The following is a 19,229-nucleotide window of genomic DNA, read 5'->3' on the forward strand; positions in this document are numbered from 1 at the left end:
AGGGGAGTGCAATATCCTGAAGCAGGGCAACGGAGTCCGCTTCCGAACAGGAAGAAACAGGGGAGTAGACTCCGCGGAGATAATCCGCGAAACAGGAGACAATGGCTTCCGGCTCCGTGGCACACGCACCATCCACACTCTCAATCAAAGGCACCACTCGGCTCGCTCTCTCTCTCTTATCCAACCACGCAATCAATTTACCGGCCTTATCACCCACATCGTACAAGCGCCCCTGCTGCTCTCTACCAAGGCCCCTGGCCGCCTCCGTGACGAGGGCCCGGTAGGCCGCCTGCTTTAACTGCAGAACATGTAACTTGGCGTCTGTTACCCCGTTCTCCAGGTCACCCTCCAATTCCGCAATCTCGGCCTCCACCCGGGTCACCTCCTCCCGCTCGCGCCGCCGGGCATTGGCAATAAAGGAGAGGGCCTCCCCTCTAAGAACCACTTTGAAAGCCTCCCATAGGGAGAGGGCAGATGGGACCGACCCCTCATTCTCCTCAAAATAGCGCTGCAAGGATGTGATCAAGTCTGCACGAATGGAGGGGTCGCGCAGATACCAGGCGTTAATCGGGGCAACCCTGCCATCCCCCCTCGGGATGACATCGAAATGCAACAACAATGGGGAGTGGTCTGAAATACCCCGTGCCAGATGGCGCACCTCCCCCACCCTCCCCGCATGGGCCGCTGGGACAAGGATGTAATCAAGCCGCGAGAGACTGCCATGGGCCCCCGAGTGGAAGGTGTATTGTTGCAATACGGGATGCTTTAGGCGCCAACAATCCACCAGGCCCAGTGTGTCTAACAGGCCTGGCAGCCACGCCTGTGCCCGAGGGAGGTCCCTAGGGGGATGGCGATCCATAGATCCAGATACAACCGCATTAAAGTCCCCTCCCACCACCAAGAGGCCACTCGGAAGTTCCAGAAGGAGGCGCCCCAGGTCCGCAAATGTAGTGGCCTGTAGCCCAGGCGGGACGTACACCGACACAAAACTGAACACTCTACCCTCCATACGTCCCGCCAGAGCAGTGTAACGTCCCCTCTCATCGTGGTGCACCTCATCAATCTCCAGCGGGAGCGAGTTCCTAATCATAATACCCACCCCCCGCGAGCCCGAGGTGAAGCCAGAGTGGGCCGCCAAACGATATCCCCTCCGATTCATTGCATGAAAGGTGTTACCTATAAGGTGCGTCTCTTGCAGAAAGACAACATCTGGTGAAATACGTTTTATATACTGCAGGACCACACCACGCTTAATCCTATCCCCCAGACCGTTAACATTCCATGACAACACCGTCAAGTCCCTACCCCCCATCATACGTCGAAACAATCGGTCGTCCCCCACCGAGCAGTCTAAAGACAACAAAACAGCTGCAGGATTGCCTTGCGGTACAAACAAACAACACACCCCCCCCACCCCCCGGTCCCAACAAAACTCCCCCCTCCCTGCACCCCTGCATGAGCCCAGACAGCCCCCCCAAAGTGCAGTGTGCCTGTCGCCCCATAGCTAAATACTAACTAGTCCCCCAGAGGAGGAGGGAAGCCCCCAGCAGGCCCCACACGACCTCCATGGGAGGGGAACCTACAGAAGCAGTATGTGGTGAAGGAACAATGTCCCGAGCAAGGCAATACAATCATCCCTCAATTCTGATCCAGCGGTCCCTCCTCGCCAGCCGCGCTCCCCCCACCCCCCCGGCCCCGATCCCCAGGCAAGGCGTCCAACCAGTCCCCAGCCGCCTCGGGCCGGTCGAAGAAGTGCGTGCGACCATCCACCTCCACCCGCAGCTCAGCCGGGAAGAGCATTGAGTACTTAAGATTTAGGTCCCTTAAACGACGTTTGACGCCAATAAAGCTCTGCCGCTGCTTCTGGACCACCGGAGCAAAGTCTGGGCAGAAGTTGACGTCCATGTTGTCCAACCTGACCGGTCCCTGCTGCCTGGAGGTCTGGAGGATGGCATCTCGGTCCCGAAAATTAAAGATTCGGGCAATAAGGGGCCGTGGCGGGGCACCGGTCTTAGGGCGGCCCCCGGGGACGCGGTGGGCACGTTCCACCGCAAAAAACTTACTCAGCCCCCGGGGCTGGAGGTGGGTCAGGATCAAGTCCTCCACGAAGAGGTCCGCCGCCTCCGCCTCACGTCCCTCCGGCACACCAACAATGCGGATATTATTCCTCCGGGCGCGACCCTCAGAATCCTCCAGTCGCCGGTCCATCAGGGCGCTCGCCCGGCCAAGCCGGCGCACCTCCCTCTGGAGGGCCACCACGTCAGCCGTGAGGCTCGTTGTGGTGTGGGTCAGGGAGCCGACTCGGTCATTCGCTCTCGACAAGTCCGCCCTCACAAGTCCCACATCCACCAGGACCGAGTCAATTTTCTGCGACAAGGTGTCAAAACGCTGGTCCACTGAGGCCTTCAGTTCAGCGATGGCGCCCATGACGTCCCGGAGGGCCAGATCCACCGGATGGGCGGGTGCCTCCGTCGGGCCCACCGGGGACGACCGCGTTGTCTCCGGAGAACCCCTTTGGAGCGTGTAGCGGTCCATACCATTGGCCTGGTGCGCCGTACCACAGCGGGTCGTCTTCACCTTCGCCCGGTCGCCATCTTGCTTGGTGGCCATGCTGGCCCTTCCACCGTCGCGCCAAGATCTCCAAACGGGCCGTCACACCAGATCACGGGTGTCAAGGGGGGGCGACCACAGAGCTGCGGGTCGATCCACCGCAGGCGGGTCAGCTGGGCACCGGGACAAGGCAACACCACCGCACCCCGCTCCGCAGCCCGACCTCGCCAGAGAGCAAGGAGGGCGCAAAAGCGAAAGTGAAAGTGCGGGGTACGCGAGTCGCCCAGCCCCGCTCGCCGCTGCTATTCACCTTGTCCCCGGATCACGCCACTACTCCAATCCGGGGGGCCGGCGAGGAGAAGGCCGCAATCCTCAGGCGATGTTCCCACCGGTGTTCGGGGTCCGATTCGAGCCCAAAAAACGGGTAATGCCTCAGCTCGGGTTCCCCGACACAGTCCCCTTAACAAGGACAGGATATTTCCAGGATTTATTCAGGAGGTCGCGGAGGTCCACAGGAGCCTCGCACCTACGCGGCCATCTTGGTTGCGCGCTAGGCTCCTCCTCGGTAGGATGATATCTGATTTGATGCATACAGGGTAAGGACTAGAACTAAAAGAACAATTGAAGAGCAGAACCAGAGAGGTTGTTGTACGAGATGGAAGTATTAAGGTTTGGCGATCTGCGGTCTGAAAGACTTGGATGATGTGCAACAGTGGTCAATCTTCATTACAGGATCATAACAACTGTTGTATGACATGATAAATGATTGCGATTACTTAGGGTTCTCTCCAAAAGCAGATGCACCGGTAGTGACTGTAAACCTAATTTTTTACAATTTATGGACACTAATGTTCACGAAGGGTTGCTCCAGCATTGGCTGCATGCAATATTCACAAACATTACATCTAATAGAGAAAAATACAAAGACACAGAAGATGTTCCATCTCAGCCAAGCATCTGGGCCTATTTGAATGTGGACCGGGTAGTAGAAAACTCTGCTCAGTTAACCTAAGCACTCTAAACATTTTGATCATCTGCCACCAGCCTGGTTTGTACACAGGAAAGCAAAGGAAGCTACCCCTTTGAGACTACATGTGAGATAAATCAGGGGGGTCTGTGGGAGATGTCAGAGCTGCAGTTTAAGGGCTTTGTGTGGGAATTGGGGTCCCACAAACTCTGTCAGAAATTAAAATATTAGGAAAGCCGGTAGGGGCTAAAGAAATTAGCATGGTTGGTGCATTTGTCCCTACAGACTATTTTCAATTATTGATGTACATCTGCGCAAATGTTCATTAATTATCTGGCATTGCTGAACCTCTTTGAATAGACCAATATAATAATATTATTAACACCAAGTTGTTTGGTTGTTTGTTCATTTGTTTTAGAAACAAATCTATCTGAATGGTTGCAACTAGAAAAAAGCATGGAAGAGAATTGTAAGTACATCCAATCAATTATATTATCTTTTCAGTGTAGTTGTCCCATATAGTGACCAATGGGGTGTCATTGTTTGCTCTCAATATTCTGGAAATGCCTACTTGTTTAGTCCATTTGGCATGCACTATGGTATACTTGCTAGTAATGTGAACTATACAGTCAGCTGTAGCCACTCCCGCTACCACTTATCCCCAAGTCCAGTCTCTAAGTCCCTTCTGGGTATTACATTTAAATACTCATTTCCACGTATTTTAATGGTACATTTAAATGTGCACTTACTCCAGATTTTTATTTCTTGTTTTTTATATATATATATTTTTGTATGTATAGGCTATTACATTTTAGAAATGACTCCTTTCATTCTTTGTGCCTTATAAACACAAATTACATTTTTGCAACTGTAATGGAAACCTCAATAGATTTTGGGCCAACATGGTCCTTTGTCAGGATTAAAAACAACTGCAGAGTTCAGTTTGTGCAATGTCTCTCGGAAGTTGTTGGCTCATGATGATTTAGGGTTAGTCTGTTGTTTTATGTCTCACCCAGTAGCGGCTCCTCGAGGAGGTGCTGCGGGGCGGGGTGGGTGAGGGGCAGGGTGGGGGGTAGTAAACTCCGGCATACGGCCGTACGGAGGTAAGTGACTGAGTAAATAAATAAAACGGATCACATTGCGCGAATGCATCGCCATTTGGCATTGTTTAGCTATCTGGCGTTTTACCAACAATAGTACCAGTGTTGTTGATTTGTACTTCATTCTGTGTTTTTGAAGCCTTGGGAATTATGTTAGAACAGACGTTGTTTGGGCACTAGTTCCAGGTGCCTTTTTATTACAGTAAGTGATCTGATCACAATTAATTTTTTCCGAGAATTTGATTACCATTAGACATCACCATGCCATGTGCATGAAAGTTGGATCTGTCTCCTCATATCTTCGTCAGGAGGACGATAGAGCGAGAAGTTTTTATTGGATCTAAATAAGTGCAGTGTAGGAAGTTATTTGAGACTTCATTCTCCATGAGCACGCATTTTTCCATTGTGATTTTCTGATGGGAACCTGTATGTTTGTCTCCCAGTGCTGTTTCACTTGTGGGGGCACCTTGTTCCTGTCAGCCTTGAACCTCTCTAGCATTTGGGAAAATTAAGAAGGCCTGTACAGTTTTTTACAGCTATATGCTCCGGTCTGGCATAATAAAGGAACTAGACCGGGTTCACTTCACAGAACCCCTGTGCTTCAGTCAAGGTAGTGAACGACTCTCACAGATAATGGTCCCCAGTGACATTGCAGTCACCTTCTCTCCTTTGCGTGATAGATGTTGTGAGAGGCTGTCCTGGTATATGATGTACACTTAAGGAAGTGGAGAACTTGCATCAGTCAATACAACCCTATGGTGATTTAAGAGGTCTTAGACAACCTTAGAAAGCTCTCTAAGTGGTAGCTGTGGAGAGCAGCCTTCAGGCTTAGTCCAGAAGGAGTGCAAAGAAGCTTGTTTTTACCAGAATGCAATCTTATAGTAAAGATTAAGTGAAAAAGAACCACACAACATAGTTATAAAAATATGTATTTATTATATAACACTCTCTAACACATAGTAATATCTCCTACCCGGAGATATGCACAATGCACCCAATACTTTAGCAAGAAACACAGTAAATAGCATGAAATACACAGTGGCCCCAGGGGGGGACCAAACCATATACCAAGAAATTGGTATAAGAACCACTACTGGAGTCAAGACAGAGTCAAGAGGACGTAGAAGTTTTGGGAAACCAAGGAACTGTTGGACCCGGCCTCGTGGCGTGGTCCTTAACCCCGTGGATTGTGCCCGTTCCCCGCCCCGGCCTTCACGGGCCACCCTTCTGAACTGCACCGAGGCCCTTCATCCTGAGCTGCACGAGGTCGCATACCCCTCGTGGCTCCGCCATCTTGTTGGCATCCACGTGACTCTGTGCACCAGCCAGCGCGACCCCGCTCAACCCGGCCTCGACCCCAGCGAAGCCCCGACATCGAGGCACCACGAACTGGCCAGGGGGTGCCGCAGGAACCATTCATCGCCCCCGGCGGAGGACAGTATCGATGGGACCCCCAACTGTCCTCCCCTCTCGAGGTGTGATCGCCCTGCAACTCCCTTGGGTCTGGCGCCTCTCCTGCTGGGCGTCTGGCCACCTCCACCCGGCCTCTCCGCCCCCCCCGGGCGCCTGGGTCCGGACATCAAAGGGCTCCAGACCTATATCTGGGGCGACCCCGCCACAGATCGGCAGTTGTATCCCGGAGTCGAGAGCCCTGCTGATTGAATCGCGGCTGACCCTACGGAGAAGAACTCTTGTCGGAACCATCACGAGCCCTGCTGACTGCGTCGCGGCTCCTTCTTGTGAACCACCTGGAACATCGGAGCCCTGCTGACGCTGTCGCGGCCCAACCTCGCTGAAACCTCCCTCGGAGCCCTGCTGACGACGTCGCGGCTCGAGCTGAGCAGAAACCATCTTGAGAGCCCTGCTGATTGGATCGCGGCTCTCCACGAACTGTACGCCGGAGCCCTGCTGACGCCGTCGCGGCTCGACCCCTCCGAGATCCGGAGGTCCTCCAGCTTGAGGATAAGAACGGGGCCCCAGGTACCCTCGTACCGCGCTCCTGCCAAAGACTGTCCCGCTACCCCTACCCTTCCAAAGAGACACTGAGACTTTTGGTGGATCCCTCGATCCCTTCGTGTAAATATTGACCTCGTAACCTTTTTATTGCTGATAAAGAATTGCTTGTCGTGAGACAACCTCCTTGAGTCCTGTGTGGTGGTGTTACTGTGCTAGTACGTGATAGGAGAAGGATCTCTCAGGGGACTTCTCGGCAGCGCTCGGCTACTTCGTACAGTGTGAGGGCCCCCCTTGGTGGTCTCGCCGACTCCTCGGGGTCCGCCTTCCAACAGGAACCATCCACTGTAAGTAGATAGGGACCCCACGGAGAGTGTATGAGTACACACCAGCGTGCTCCGTACAACTCTATGTGTAAGTTGTGGTTGGATTTTTAAAGATTAAGGACCTTTCCCAGTGGAACCTGAAGAAACCCCTTGGAAGACAGAAGGTTGGAGAGCCACACCACCGTGGATACCCTAGTACCCACGTTACCTACACCAGGGAAGCCGGGTAAATACGTGTGAAGTGGTGTTAGAAACCGCCGTCATACAGAATGGAGGGCTTCAGGAAAGTGTCACTTCTGGAAGAGGAGAAAGTATCCGGTGGAATCCAAATGTGGATTCTTGATGAGAGGTACCTGCAAGCAGAGGGGACAGAGTCTGTCACTCAGGAGTGACCAGGAGACTTGGAAGACGAATGCTCTCCGAAGTCGGGTGTTGCAGGATGGATGATTATGACCTTGACTCTGCAACTGTGAGGACCAGGCGATGTTGAGGAGGACCAGGAGCCATGCACGAGTTGTCCCACGAAGGATGTCGAGTGCTGAGGGGTCAGTGCCCGGCGGGAGCACCAACAAGCCTTGGCAAAAGCAAGCCACGCAGGAATCAAAGAAGGAACAACGTTGGGACCAGCAAGGTCCAGGGGACTCACCAAAGGCAGGGGAGTCAGGGCACGCTTGAGAAAACAGGGGATCCCAAGAGAAGCAAAGGTGACCCTCAAATGGGCCCACAGGCCGAAGGCACTGGAGTCTCAAAAAGACCTCAAGCAGCTCACAAAAAGATGCAGGCCACGATGCACATGATGCGGTGTGGCTGAAGTTTCTGATCATAGGAGGTGCTCGAGGTTGGGGCTACTTGGAGCCTAAAGATCTTCTTGGAGAGAAGTCAACAAGCCTTTGCAACTGTAAGTTGACGCGGTACACAGGGGTTCGGGTATTGCAACCCCCACGAGGAATACTGGCCTCAAACTTGGTGAGAGGGTAGAGCAGACCTCGGGAGCTGTAGATAAACACCACCTGTGTTGCAGAGCGGTTTGTGGTCCGGAGGAGCTCAGGATCAGCAGACCGGTGCCTGCAAATGCAGGGAAGTGATTCCTTCCCTCCAAGGGAGATTTCTTCAGGTGTCTTTGATGCTTCACAGGCCTTGGAAGGTTCCTGTATGATGCACAGACGATGCAGCAGACTGGAAGGGAGACGTGGTCAGGCCCAAACGAAGTCCAGCGAAGTCCAGAGTGGCCAGACTGTCTAAGTGCAGTGGTGTCCCATCTGAATCTTATCCCACGACGAATCTAGGGACCTACTCCCAGGTAAACCCTTAAATACCCAAGGGAAAGGGATGGGAAGATTTAGGGGACACTCCCAGGGGAGGGTCTGGACAGGGGGGAGGTTACTCCCATGTCCTTTGTCCAGTTTCGCGCCAGAGCGGCAGCCAAGGGTTCCTAGAACTGGTTTGAACTGGACTATGCACTGGGAGACCAAATGTGGCCCTCATGCAGACTGAGTGGCGATGGCAAGCGCACCCACTCCATCCCAATTCACGAAATCCTGTCTGGGAGGTGGTCACATCTCCCTGTGACAGGATGCCTATTGTCCTACTTTAGTCTGCTCGAGCTTGGCTCAGCAGCCGGAGGGCAGGATCGTGTCTCTGGTCAGCAGCAGCCATTTTGTGCTGTCCAGGTCAAAGAAGGCTGGTACCAGGAGCACCAAGAGCCTAACGGAGGGCTCTTCCAGTGCTTGGAATCATAACTCTTACACCGTTTACGGTGTGGGAGTATGATTCTAACATGTTTGATAATGAACATGATAGGATTTGTGGCAGCCAGTTTCGAGATGGTCATCGCGGAATTGCTCATGCAGGGGCACCCTCTCACTAAGAACCAAGCACCCTGCCTTCAGGATTGCAAAGGCCTGCTATGGGGGTGACTTATAGGTTTTAAGTGCAGTGGCCCTTAGATATAGTAAACCTATATGTTTAGTAAGTGGTGCTTGCACCAACCTACAGAGGCTGCAACGACAGGCCTGTAGCTCCCTTTTGCATGGTCTCCCATGGGTGGCATAATGGCTGCTTCAGCCCATGGGCGACCTCTGAGGTTCCTATGCCCTGGGTACCTTAAAGTAATGTAAATTGATACTTGTATAGCGCACTACTCACCCGCCAGGGTCTCAAGGCGCTTGTACGAATACCGCTGTGGAACCCATCCTGGCTTTCCCTGTGAGGCGTCCACTCCTGGGCACCCCCAAGGTGGAGGCCAGGCATCCTTAGCGTTGTGGGGGCCGTTGTGGAGATTAAGCAAGCTATTGCCCAGAGTTGCAGAGTGGGACTCCATGATTGGAATGGCACCGAGGCGAGAATTATCAGGTCCGTGGAATTTTTGAGCCCAAGACCCGCCGAGGCGGGGAATTGAACCCTGGTCCCGGGCTAGATCTCTGCATCAGGGTCTGTCGCGCTAATCATTGAGCCACACTTCTCCACAGGTACTCAACACAACAGTTTTAGGGAGAAAGCAGATAGACTGAGGTCTTGGTTAGCAGGATCCTAGTCAGACTATTCGAATACAGCTTAGCACCTGGCAAAAAGTGGGGGTAACCATAGAAGTAGATCCTACTTTCCTACAGACTTCTTGGGTCATGCGTCCAAACGATTGGAGTCTTGGAAAATCCAGCTCTCTTGAGAAGGAGGACTGGCAAAAAACACTTCTGATTTCTGTTTCCCAGACATACTGTAATAGTTTTACCCTGTTGGGAGGTTCCTTTGCCCCCTTCTCTACTGGGATAAAGGAGTGATGCTTGGCCTGTTTATGAGGGGTTCTTTTATTTTTCACTTGTCAGAATCCCTTTGTCCCAATAAAGTTAAACTCAACCAAAACAAAGAGACTAAAGTCCTCTTCTTCTGTAGTCCGGTCGCCCCTTTAGCTACACCGTAGTCGTGGGGCTGTCTGGTTTTGGCCGAAGGACTCAGAGGGAAGATCAGGGTAAAGCAAAACAAAAGAAAGAAAAAAAAGAGGGTCTTTAGACAACTGTCCTGTTGTACACAAGGAAGGGGCGATAGGGATATGTGCACCACCACCAGTGTCCCTAACTGTGCAGTGCCTGGGGTGAGGGACTTTAATGTGCTCAGTGGTGTGGCTCACCACTCTCTAAAAGAAAACGGGTGTGTAGACGCCACTTGCCTGTATCCATGACCCTCCAGGGCCGTGGTGTGGGGAGAACCCGCCTCCTTGCCCCTTCTTGGAGAGCCGGTCTCGTTCGCGTTTGTTGGGGAGTCTTCTTCTGTGTCTGTAGATCTGCCCGTCTGGCTGTCTCCGTCCGTGGCGTCCCGCGGGGTGTCATCGCCGATGGAAACCGCGTCAGTCCTCTCCTCCGCTCGCTCCGTCTGCTTGCTGCACCTCCTGTTGGACGCCTCTCTGTCCTCACTCTGCGTGCTTCTTCCTTTATCCCGGCCCATGGTACCGGCACCGGGAGGCGTAACGACTAAACCGCCACCACTGCTTCCTGTTTGTGGTGTTTCGGCGGCCATGTTGGAATTCTCGGAGTTCCCTTCTTCGTAAAGGGACTGGACCTCGGTGAACTCATCACACATACCTACCTGGTGTATCAGATATGGATATCGAAAAGGTATGCTCGTCCCTCTCATAAGAAGCACTGGGCAAGGCACTCCCCCTAGTGCTCCTTTTAGTAGTGTCTTTTCCTAGTAGTCCTCTGTGGTGCACCACTTAACTGCATGCTGTGGTTGACTTTCTCTAAAGTAAAGTTCTAGATCTGTGAGTGAAAGGCCTCCACCATTCCATTCCCGTTCTAACATGACTAGTTTCACCCTACTACTTCGTTCATCTCCAACCAGAGATATTAAGAGCCTATCTGTTGTATCTTATGACAGGTAGCCAGGAAGAGGTTTGTAGACTTCTTTATTGGTTCCCTGTAAATATATACATCAGCCTTTATTCCAGTTGCCAGCCCTTATTCCAGCCCCACCAGTAGCAGCCTGCCTGCTGCTCAGCCCATCTCCAACTGTCACCACGCATCCACATAGGCACACAGGCATTCCATTCATCACAGTCACACCAACATTCCAATACCATCTCTCAGTCTGGCTGAGCAGCTATGAGAAAGCTAGGCTGGGTAACATACATAACCATTATGAGGATATAACATTATCCCCTTCCTTTTAAATGAAAAATGAAAGTATGGGAAAACTTAGGAATAACTATAAACAAGACAAGGAAAAAAATACAAAAGGAGAAAAAGTTCAAACTCAGTGAAGCAAAACTAAATACAACTTCACAAGAGTAAGACCATTGCGTAACCTGAAGGAAAAGGAAAATATTGGCAAGCATGAATAAAACATTGACAAGCAATATCCCCATCCTTCCCAATAAACAATTTCAAAAATGTAGTAAAGGGTGGGCCACACCCCAAAACAAACACCCAAAACCAATACAGGTAACAAGAGTGAAACTATTATATACACAGTGAGGCGCGAGGCGACTTACACACCACAACAACGACGTGAAGCGCAGGGCGACTTACCCTGAACAACATGTGAGGCGCAGAGCGACCTACACACAAGACAGAAACACATGAGGTGCAGGGCGACTTACACACTCGACAATAACATGTGAGGTGCAGAGCGACTTACACACACGACAACAACAAGTGAGGCGCGCGGCGAATTACACACAAAGCGACAAAACGTGCTTTCAAACGCAGCGCATGGCCACTTATACACATTAAACATGACACAGAATGTACGTAGTGTAAAAACAGCACAGAGAAGTGGGGAACCACCCACCCAGACAAGAACCACCCTTGCGTACGGGAGTTCTGTAAAAATAGATCCAAACTCCAAGACCATCCCTCATGTAAGAGAGTAAAAAGTGACTACCACCCACTAAAATTCAATGGACACCCATGTGTAAAGCGTAAACAGTGGTATCATTAAGACAGTATGCAAGAAAAGAACAACAAAACTTAAAATATGCAACATCTTTTCCTTTGCCATTTGTACATTTTTAACCGTAACCTATCAGCTGTGAGCGGCCGCTCACCCGAGTGTAGCTAGACTTGAATCTATGTATCCATAGTAAATAAGCAACTTGCACCTAAAATCACATACACACGTGTAAAGAATGTAAGAGAGATTGAAGCTAACTAAAATGGTAAGGTGTGACAAGTCAAACAAAGGAGAGAACATGCGGAACAGCTATTAGCTACTATAGACGGGCAAAATAAAATTGATAAATGCCACTCTTAAGCTGAGTTGTGAAAGTCACCACATTGTAATTTGAAAGATTAAGTAAATACCCCCATTTACAAAGGCATACAAAGACTATGGTGTGCCTGTCACCGGAATCATGTGCCGCAAACTGTGGTACATCAGCAGACAAACTTCACACCGAAGACAGTGTGTGTAGAACTTCTTGGAGAGCGGCTACACAGTCAATTTTGACTTGTGACACCAGATGGCAGCTAACTCCCACTCACCACCTGAACTCTAGGCAGTGTCCTTTGGCCTCCATGCGTTGGGCCAACTGTCCCAGTGTTCGTAGGATGACCCTCTAATGCAGCAGCAAGCCATGTGGTGGAACGAATAATCGAATACAACCAGCTGGCAGCAGACCTTGGCAAACGCCTCACATGTGTGACTTAATTTTGACCATATTAACTTAAATATTAACTTAAATTCTAAGAAATGTATATATCAGCTCCAAATCACAATTTTGGCTACCACATGACACCCAAATCCACAACAGTTCCCAGTGATGCTGACGTGTACAAAACTGCATGCACTGTAAGTGGCTCTGCATTAATTCCTCTAAGAAGAAATTCTGTGTTCGAGGCATATGAGCTGCAGATTACACACTTGTGCATAGATCGCCATCTGGTGTTGGGCCCGGATGTTTGCAGTTTGTTTTTCCTCTTGGAAAGTCTTTGGAAGTCACGAGGTCGGTGACTCCTCCTTTGGATCGTATTGCGCATGGGCTTCGGCTCCATCCTCAGATTGTTTTTTTCCGCCATCGGGCTCGGATGTAATTTTTGCGCTCCGGTTCCGAACAGCTTCCAGTTCGACGATCGACGCGCAATCCTCACCCCAAACCGTGGTATTGTTTCGATCGCGATCTCCCCTACTCGACGCACTTTCTCATCGGCACAGACCTTCGGTTCCAGTCGTCGACGGCGGCCTTCGGGCCTCTCCAAGCTTCGGTCCTGGCTAATGGAAAGGACTCCATTTAAAAAGTGCCCTCGATGTGGGTCCAAATTTCCCCACACCGATCTCCATGAGGTATGCAATCTCTGCCTCTCCCCTGATCACGAGGCTCGAGACTGTGTGGCGTGTAAGTCCTTCCGGTCCAAAAAGACTATTCGGGACCGAAGAGCCAGAAGAACTATGGCGCACTCCTCGACGACGATTCCAGACGACATCTTCGGAGAAGGCATCGACGCTCCAGAGCGTTACACCGACGAGGGCCTCGTCAGCGCTTCCGAAGCCGACGACTCAGATGTGGAGGACATCACTGCTGCGCAGAGGGTCGTGAGTACTGATCATCCCCCCCACCACACCCCTGCCGGCACCGAAAAAGGCTCCGGTCACACCTTCGCCTCCGGGCCTAGGCAAGACCAAGGACACTGCTTCCAACACCGCACCTTCGGGCCCGGTAAAGAAGCCAAGCAAACCTTCCAGCGGCTCAGGCTCGAGCCAGTCTATCGTCGGTGCCGATAAACACGCTTCGGCACCAAAAAAGAAGCCGACCTCCATATCGACACCGAGCCCCACACCGAAGCACTCAGGGTCGAAACCCAGCTCTTCGGCACCGACACCACCTTCGGTGCCGACCAAAGCACACAAGGCCACCGGCACCGACACTTCGAGGCCGAAACCCATCTCGGCGCCGACCAAGCGTCCGGAGGTTCCCAAACCAGGTTCCAAACAATGAACCGGCACAAAAAAGCCAACGGCGCCGACGGACCGACCAGCCTCACCGGACTTATTTACACCGGATCCCTTGCAAAAAACACTCACCAAGGATCCAAAAACTGGACATTTGACACTTTCTTCCAAAAAGAGACATTTGGAGAAGCCTGCTCCACCTCCGCCTCCAAAGAGGAAGGTCTCTGCTACCTCTCCGTTCAGAATACCTTCCCCACCTCCTCCACCTTCCCCACCTCCACCCCCTCCGCCTTCTCCACCCCAACCTCATCATTCTCCCACCCCTTCTCCACACGATGATGATCACGGGGACCCATATGATGACATAGGGGATGTCCCCCAGGACCTACCCACAGGGGACCCCACCCCTACAGGATCCCCAGACCCATGGGACGACTACAATATCCCTGATATCCCCAACGTCCCACAAGATGATCTTTACCCCTCCAGACCATCTCCACCAGAAGACTCATTGGGGTTCCACCATCTACTGCAAAGGGCGGCACACTATCACGGGGTAGTCTTGCATACCGACCCCGTGGAGGAAGATTTCCTCCTCGACACATTCAACACCACACATAGGTCTACCTCCATATTACCTATGCTTAAAGGAGTGGTAAAGCATGCGCCAGAAGTTTTTAAGGACCCAGTTAGGGCCAGGGTCATTAACCCGCGCATCGAAAAAAAATACAAAGCTGCCCTACAGATCCCTCCTACATCAGAGGGCCAGCACCACTAGATTCTCTAGTGGTATCCACTGCACGTAAAAGGGCAATTTCCCAGGCGTCAGGCGAAGCACCACCACCTGACAAAGAGTCAAAGCTACTGGACGCATCAGGAAAGCGCACTGCGTCACAAGCAGCCAATATGTGGCTTATCGCCAATACTCAAGCGCTATTGGCCAGATATGACAGGGCACATTATGACGAGTTAGAAAGCATAATGCACCACCTCCCTGAAAAATATAAAGCTAGGGCCAACTAGCTAATTCAAGAGGGTAAGACTATTACTAACACCTCTATACGCTGTTCCCTAGATGCAGCAGACACAGCTTCCAGGGCCATCAATACCAGCGTCCTCCTCCGTCGCCATGCTTGGCTAAGAATATAAGGGTTTAAACCGGAGGTACAAGCCTCCATCCTTAACCATCCCTTTGACCAGGAACATCTATTTGACCCAAAAATGGATGAGGCCCTAGAAAAAAGGAAGACGGATACGGCGAAGTCCATGGGAGCCTTACAGTCACACCCTCCTAGACGCTCCTTTCGCCACTTTCTTCCTTTAGAACTACATCTAGAGGCTGCTCCTCAGACACAGCGTCTTCTTCATACAAATCCCCTACTCAGTCCACCTTCACAAGGGGTTATCAAAGAGGCGGCTATAGTGGTAACAATAATAAAGGCAGAGGCAAAACAAACAAAGCCCGCTCTGCCACAACGCCTACCCAATGACTCCCCCCATACCATTCCACTCCGTTCGGGGGCAGACTCCAACATTTCCTTCCTGTCTGGGCTACTATCACCTCAGACAAATGGGTAACACAAATAATTCGGTCAGGCTACTGCCTAGAACTAATATCTACCCCCCCCCACACATTCCACCCAGGCAGCGCCCAATGTCACAAGAACACTTAATACTCCTAAAGCAGGAGGTAATCTCCCTCCTACAGAAACAGGCAATAGAACCCATTCCTACCAACCAACAAAACATGGGAGTCTACTCCCTATATTTTCTCATACCAAAAAGGGACGAGACTCTGCGACCCATCCTAGATCTCCGGCCCCTAAACACATACATACACTCAGACCATTTTCATATGGTAACGCTTCAGCAGGTACTTCCGCTCCTCTCCCAAGACGACTTTTTGACCACCTTAGACCTAAAAGACGCTTATTTCCACATTCCAGTGAACAAAGCTCACCGGAAGTACCTCAGATTTGTAGTGGACGGACAACACTTCCAATACAAAGTGCTCCCGTTCGGAGTCACAACAGCGCCAAGGGTATTCACCAAGTGCCTAGCAGTGGTGGCAGCACATTTGCGAAGACAACACATCCACGTCTTCCCATACTTAGACGACTGGCTGATAAAAGCCAGGTCATACAATCAGTGTGTACAACACACGTCTACCACCATTCAACTACTCCACCAGCTGGGCTTCACAGTAAACCACCAGAAGTCCCATCTCCAACCATCCCACATAAAACAATACCTCGGTGCCACCATAGACACCTCAAGAGCACTAGCCTACCCCAATCCTGCCAGGATTGCAAGCATTCAAGCTCTACGCACAAAAGTCCTAGCACAACACTCCCTTCCAGCTCGAGTGTTTATGCAATTAATAGGGATGATGGCCTCTTGCATTTTCATAGTACCTCACGCAAGACTCCAGATGCGTCCTCTCCAAGAGTGCTTAGCGTGCCAATGGAACCAGGCCCAGGGTCAATTAACAGATCTGGTGTTGGTAGACGGTCGCACCCATCGCTCTCTGCAGTGGTGGAACACCACAAACCTTTCCAAAGGTCGACCGTTCCTGGACCCGGTTCCTCAAATAGTACTGACAACGGACGCATCGCTCTCCGGCTGGGGAGCTCATCTACTACATCTCACCACGCAGGGCAAGTGGACACCTCAACAAAAGTTACTCCATATCAACCATCTGGAGTTACTAGCAATCTTCTTAGCCCTAAAATCTTTTCAAACTCAAATTTCAGGCAAGGCAGTCCTGATCCGAACAGACAACATGACAGCCATGTATTATATTCAAAAACAAGGCGGCACACACTCTCCACGGCCCTCTCACCTAGCACAGAGCATATGGAGATGGGCAATACCCCAGAAAATCTTTCTCCTAGCTCAGCATGTCCCAGGAGTCCAAAACACAGTGGCAGATCTGCTCAGCAGGCAGATACAACAGATCCACGAGTGGGAGCTTCACCCGCAAGTTCTTCACCCGTACTTTCAAATGTGGGGGCATCCACAGATAGACCTCTTTGCCACCCACGAAAACGCCAAATGCCCAAGCTTCGCCGCCAGATACCCACACACATTGTCCAAAGGAAATACAATATGGATGAACTGGTCAGGCAGATTTGCGTTTGCTTTTCCGCCTCTCCCACTCATTCCACTAGTGGTGCGCAAACTACAACAACACTCCCTCACACTAATCCTAGTAGCTCCAACGTGGGCCAGACAACCGTGGTATACCACACTGCTGGAACTATCTGTAGTACCGCACCAAAACCTACACCTCTCTCCACACCTCTTAACCCAGAACCATGGAGAGATCAAACACCCGGACCCAGCGCAGCTCAACCTTGCGATCTGGCTCCTGAAATCCTAGAATTTGGATACCTAAATCTTCCCCCTGACTGTATGAACGTCATCAGAGAAGCTAGAAGACCTACCACTAGAGCCTGCTACGCCGCTAAGTGGAAACGTTTTGTTGTTCATTGCCATAACAACACCATCAATCCACTGGACGTGTCCATTCATCACATCATAGGCTACTTACTCCACCTACAAAGGTGCAATCTAGCCTACACGTCCATTCGACTACACCTCGCAGCTATTGCAGCTTACCTACAAAACAGGCAACATCTATCACTCTTTAGAGTGCCTGCCATCAAAGCCTTCATGGAAGGCCTTAAAAGAATAATTTCCCCCAGAGTGCCACCCTCACCTGTGTGGAACTTTCGTTCTCACAAGGCTAATGGGGCCTCCCTTCGAACCACTGCACAAATGTGAACTACAATTCCTAACATGGAAAACCGCTTTTCTTGTAGCCATCACTTCCCTTAGAAGGGTCAGTGAGATACAAGCACTTACCATTCAAGAACCCTTTCTCCAAATGCACCACAACAAGGTTGTTCTCCGTACCAACCCAAAATTCCTCCCTAAAGTCATTTCTCCCTTTCACCTAAACCAAACAGTAGAACTACCAGCATTTTTCTCGCAACCACAGACCGTTGCAGAAAGTGCTCTTCACACACTGGATGTTAAACGAGCCTTACTCTACTACATTCAAAGAACACAACCTTTCCGTAAGACCAAACAACTGTTTGTTTCTTTCTCTCCACCGCACAAAGGCAACCCCATCTCAAAATCAGGGATAGCTAGGTGGATTGTAAAATGCATTTAAATCTGCTACCATAAAGCAAAGCGAACGCTATCCATTTCCCCGAAAGCCCATTCTACACGAAAAATAGGGGCTTCCATGGCATTCTTAGGGAACATCCCATTAGATGATATCTGCAAAGCAGCTACATGGTCAACACCGCACACTTTCACCAAACACTATTGTGTAGATGTGCAAACTAAGCAACAAGCTAGTGTGGGCCAGGCTGTACTCAAAACATTATTTCAAACCACTGCAACAGATACGGGTGGTCGCCGCTAACGGTGGGTACTGCTATATAATCTATGCACCCGTGTGTAATCTGCAGCTCATATTCCTCAAATGGAATATGCTACTTACCAGTATGCATCTGTTCTTGGCATGTAGAGCTGCAGATCTACACACGCCCACCCGCCTCCCCGGCTACCTGTATCTGTCCCAGTTTATCTTATTTAGATAGCACACACATGGGCATCTTCACTGTTATTACTACGCTCCATCTTTCCCTGCTGGCGAAAAACAATCTGAGGATGGAGCCGAAGCCCATGCGCAATACGATCCAAAGGAGGAGTCACCGACCTTGTGACATCCAAAGACTTTCCAAGAGGAAAAACAAACTGCAAACATCCGGGCCCAACACCAGATGGCGAACTATGCACACGTGTGTAGATCTGCAGCTCTACATAACAGATGCATACTGGTAAGTAGCATATTCCTTCTTGGTCCATGCTATCTACACTTGCCACCCATTCACTAGCCTCATCCATCTATTCCCCCAGCCCTCCATACAAATGTCTGCAATCAGTGTGTTTTACTTAATACTAATATTTCAGTGTTCCTCTTAGTAAACAATGCTTCAAAAGTGTTTCTGTCAATTAAGAATCTTTCAATGTATCCAGCCTCAAATGCTTAAGACTCAAGGGATTACATTGATTTGTTCCATAGTGACCTTGACTGTTGATAACAGCTACAGAATTGGTGGAGTGCTCCCTGCTAAACCCAATGCTATACTGCAGAGAGTCCAGAATTAGCTGCACGACTTGTCCTCTGCCAGAAGTGCACTGATCACATTGGCTCTGCTCTTCATTTATTCCCACTCAAAGAAAGATCTGAGTTCAACATTTTGGGCCTTGTTCTAAGGATTTTTATAGATCTGTTCCATCCTACAGTACCAAATTGCTGCCTCCAAGAAGATACAGATGTTTTGGTGACAGATCGTTCCATCTTAAGGCTCCTTCTATGGAACTTACCACTTTCTTCCCTTCATATGGAAGATACCTTCAACAAATGCAGGAAAA

General features: G+C 50.6%; 1 protein-coding gene across 1 annotated transcript in view; it reads left to right on the forward strand.

Annotated features, from left to right (window-relative positions):
• LOC146822728 (NFX1-type zinc finger-containing protein 1-like) overlaps positions 1-19,229 on the forward strand; it is a 1,573,298-nt gene that overhangs the window by 808,048 nt on the left and 746,021 nt on the right. Inside the window, exon 12 of the mRNA XM_085606923.1 lies at positions 3,936-3,986. Within this exon, the coding sequence (XP_085463049.1) occupies positions 3,936-3,986 (51 nt within the window). The remainder of the gene's footprint in view (positions 1-3,935; positions 3,987-19,229) is intronic.

The sequence above is a fragment of the Triturus cristatus genome, chromosome 5_2 (genome assembly GCF_964204655.1).
Source record: "Triturus cristatus chromosome 5_2, aTriCri1.1, whole genome shotgun sequence".
Lineage (NCBI taxonomy): Eukaryota > Metazoa > Chordata > Amphibia > Caudata > Salamandridae > Triturus > Triturus cristatus.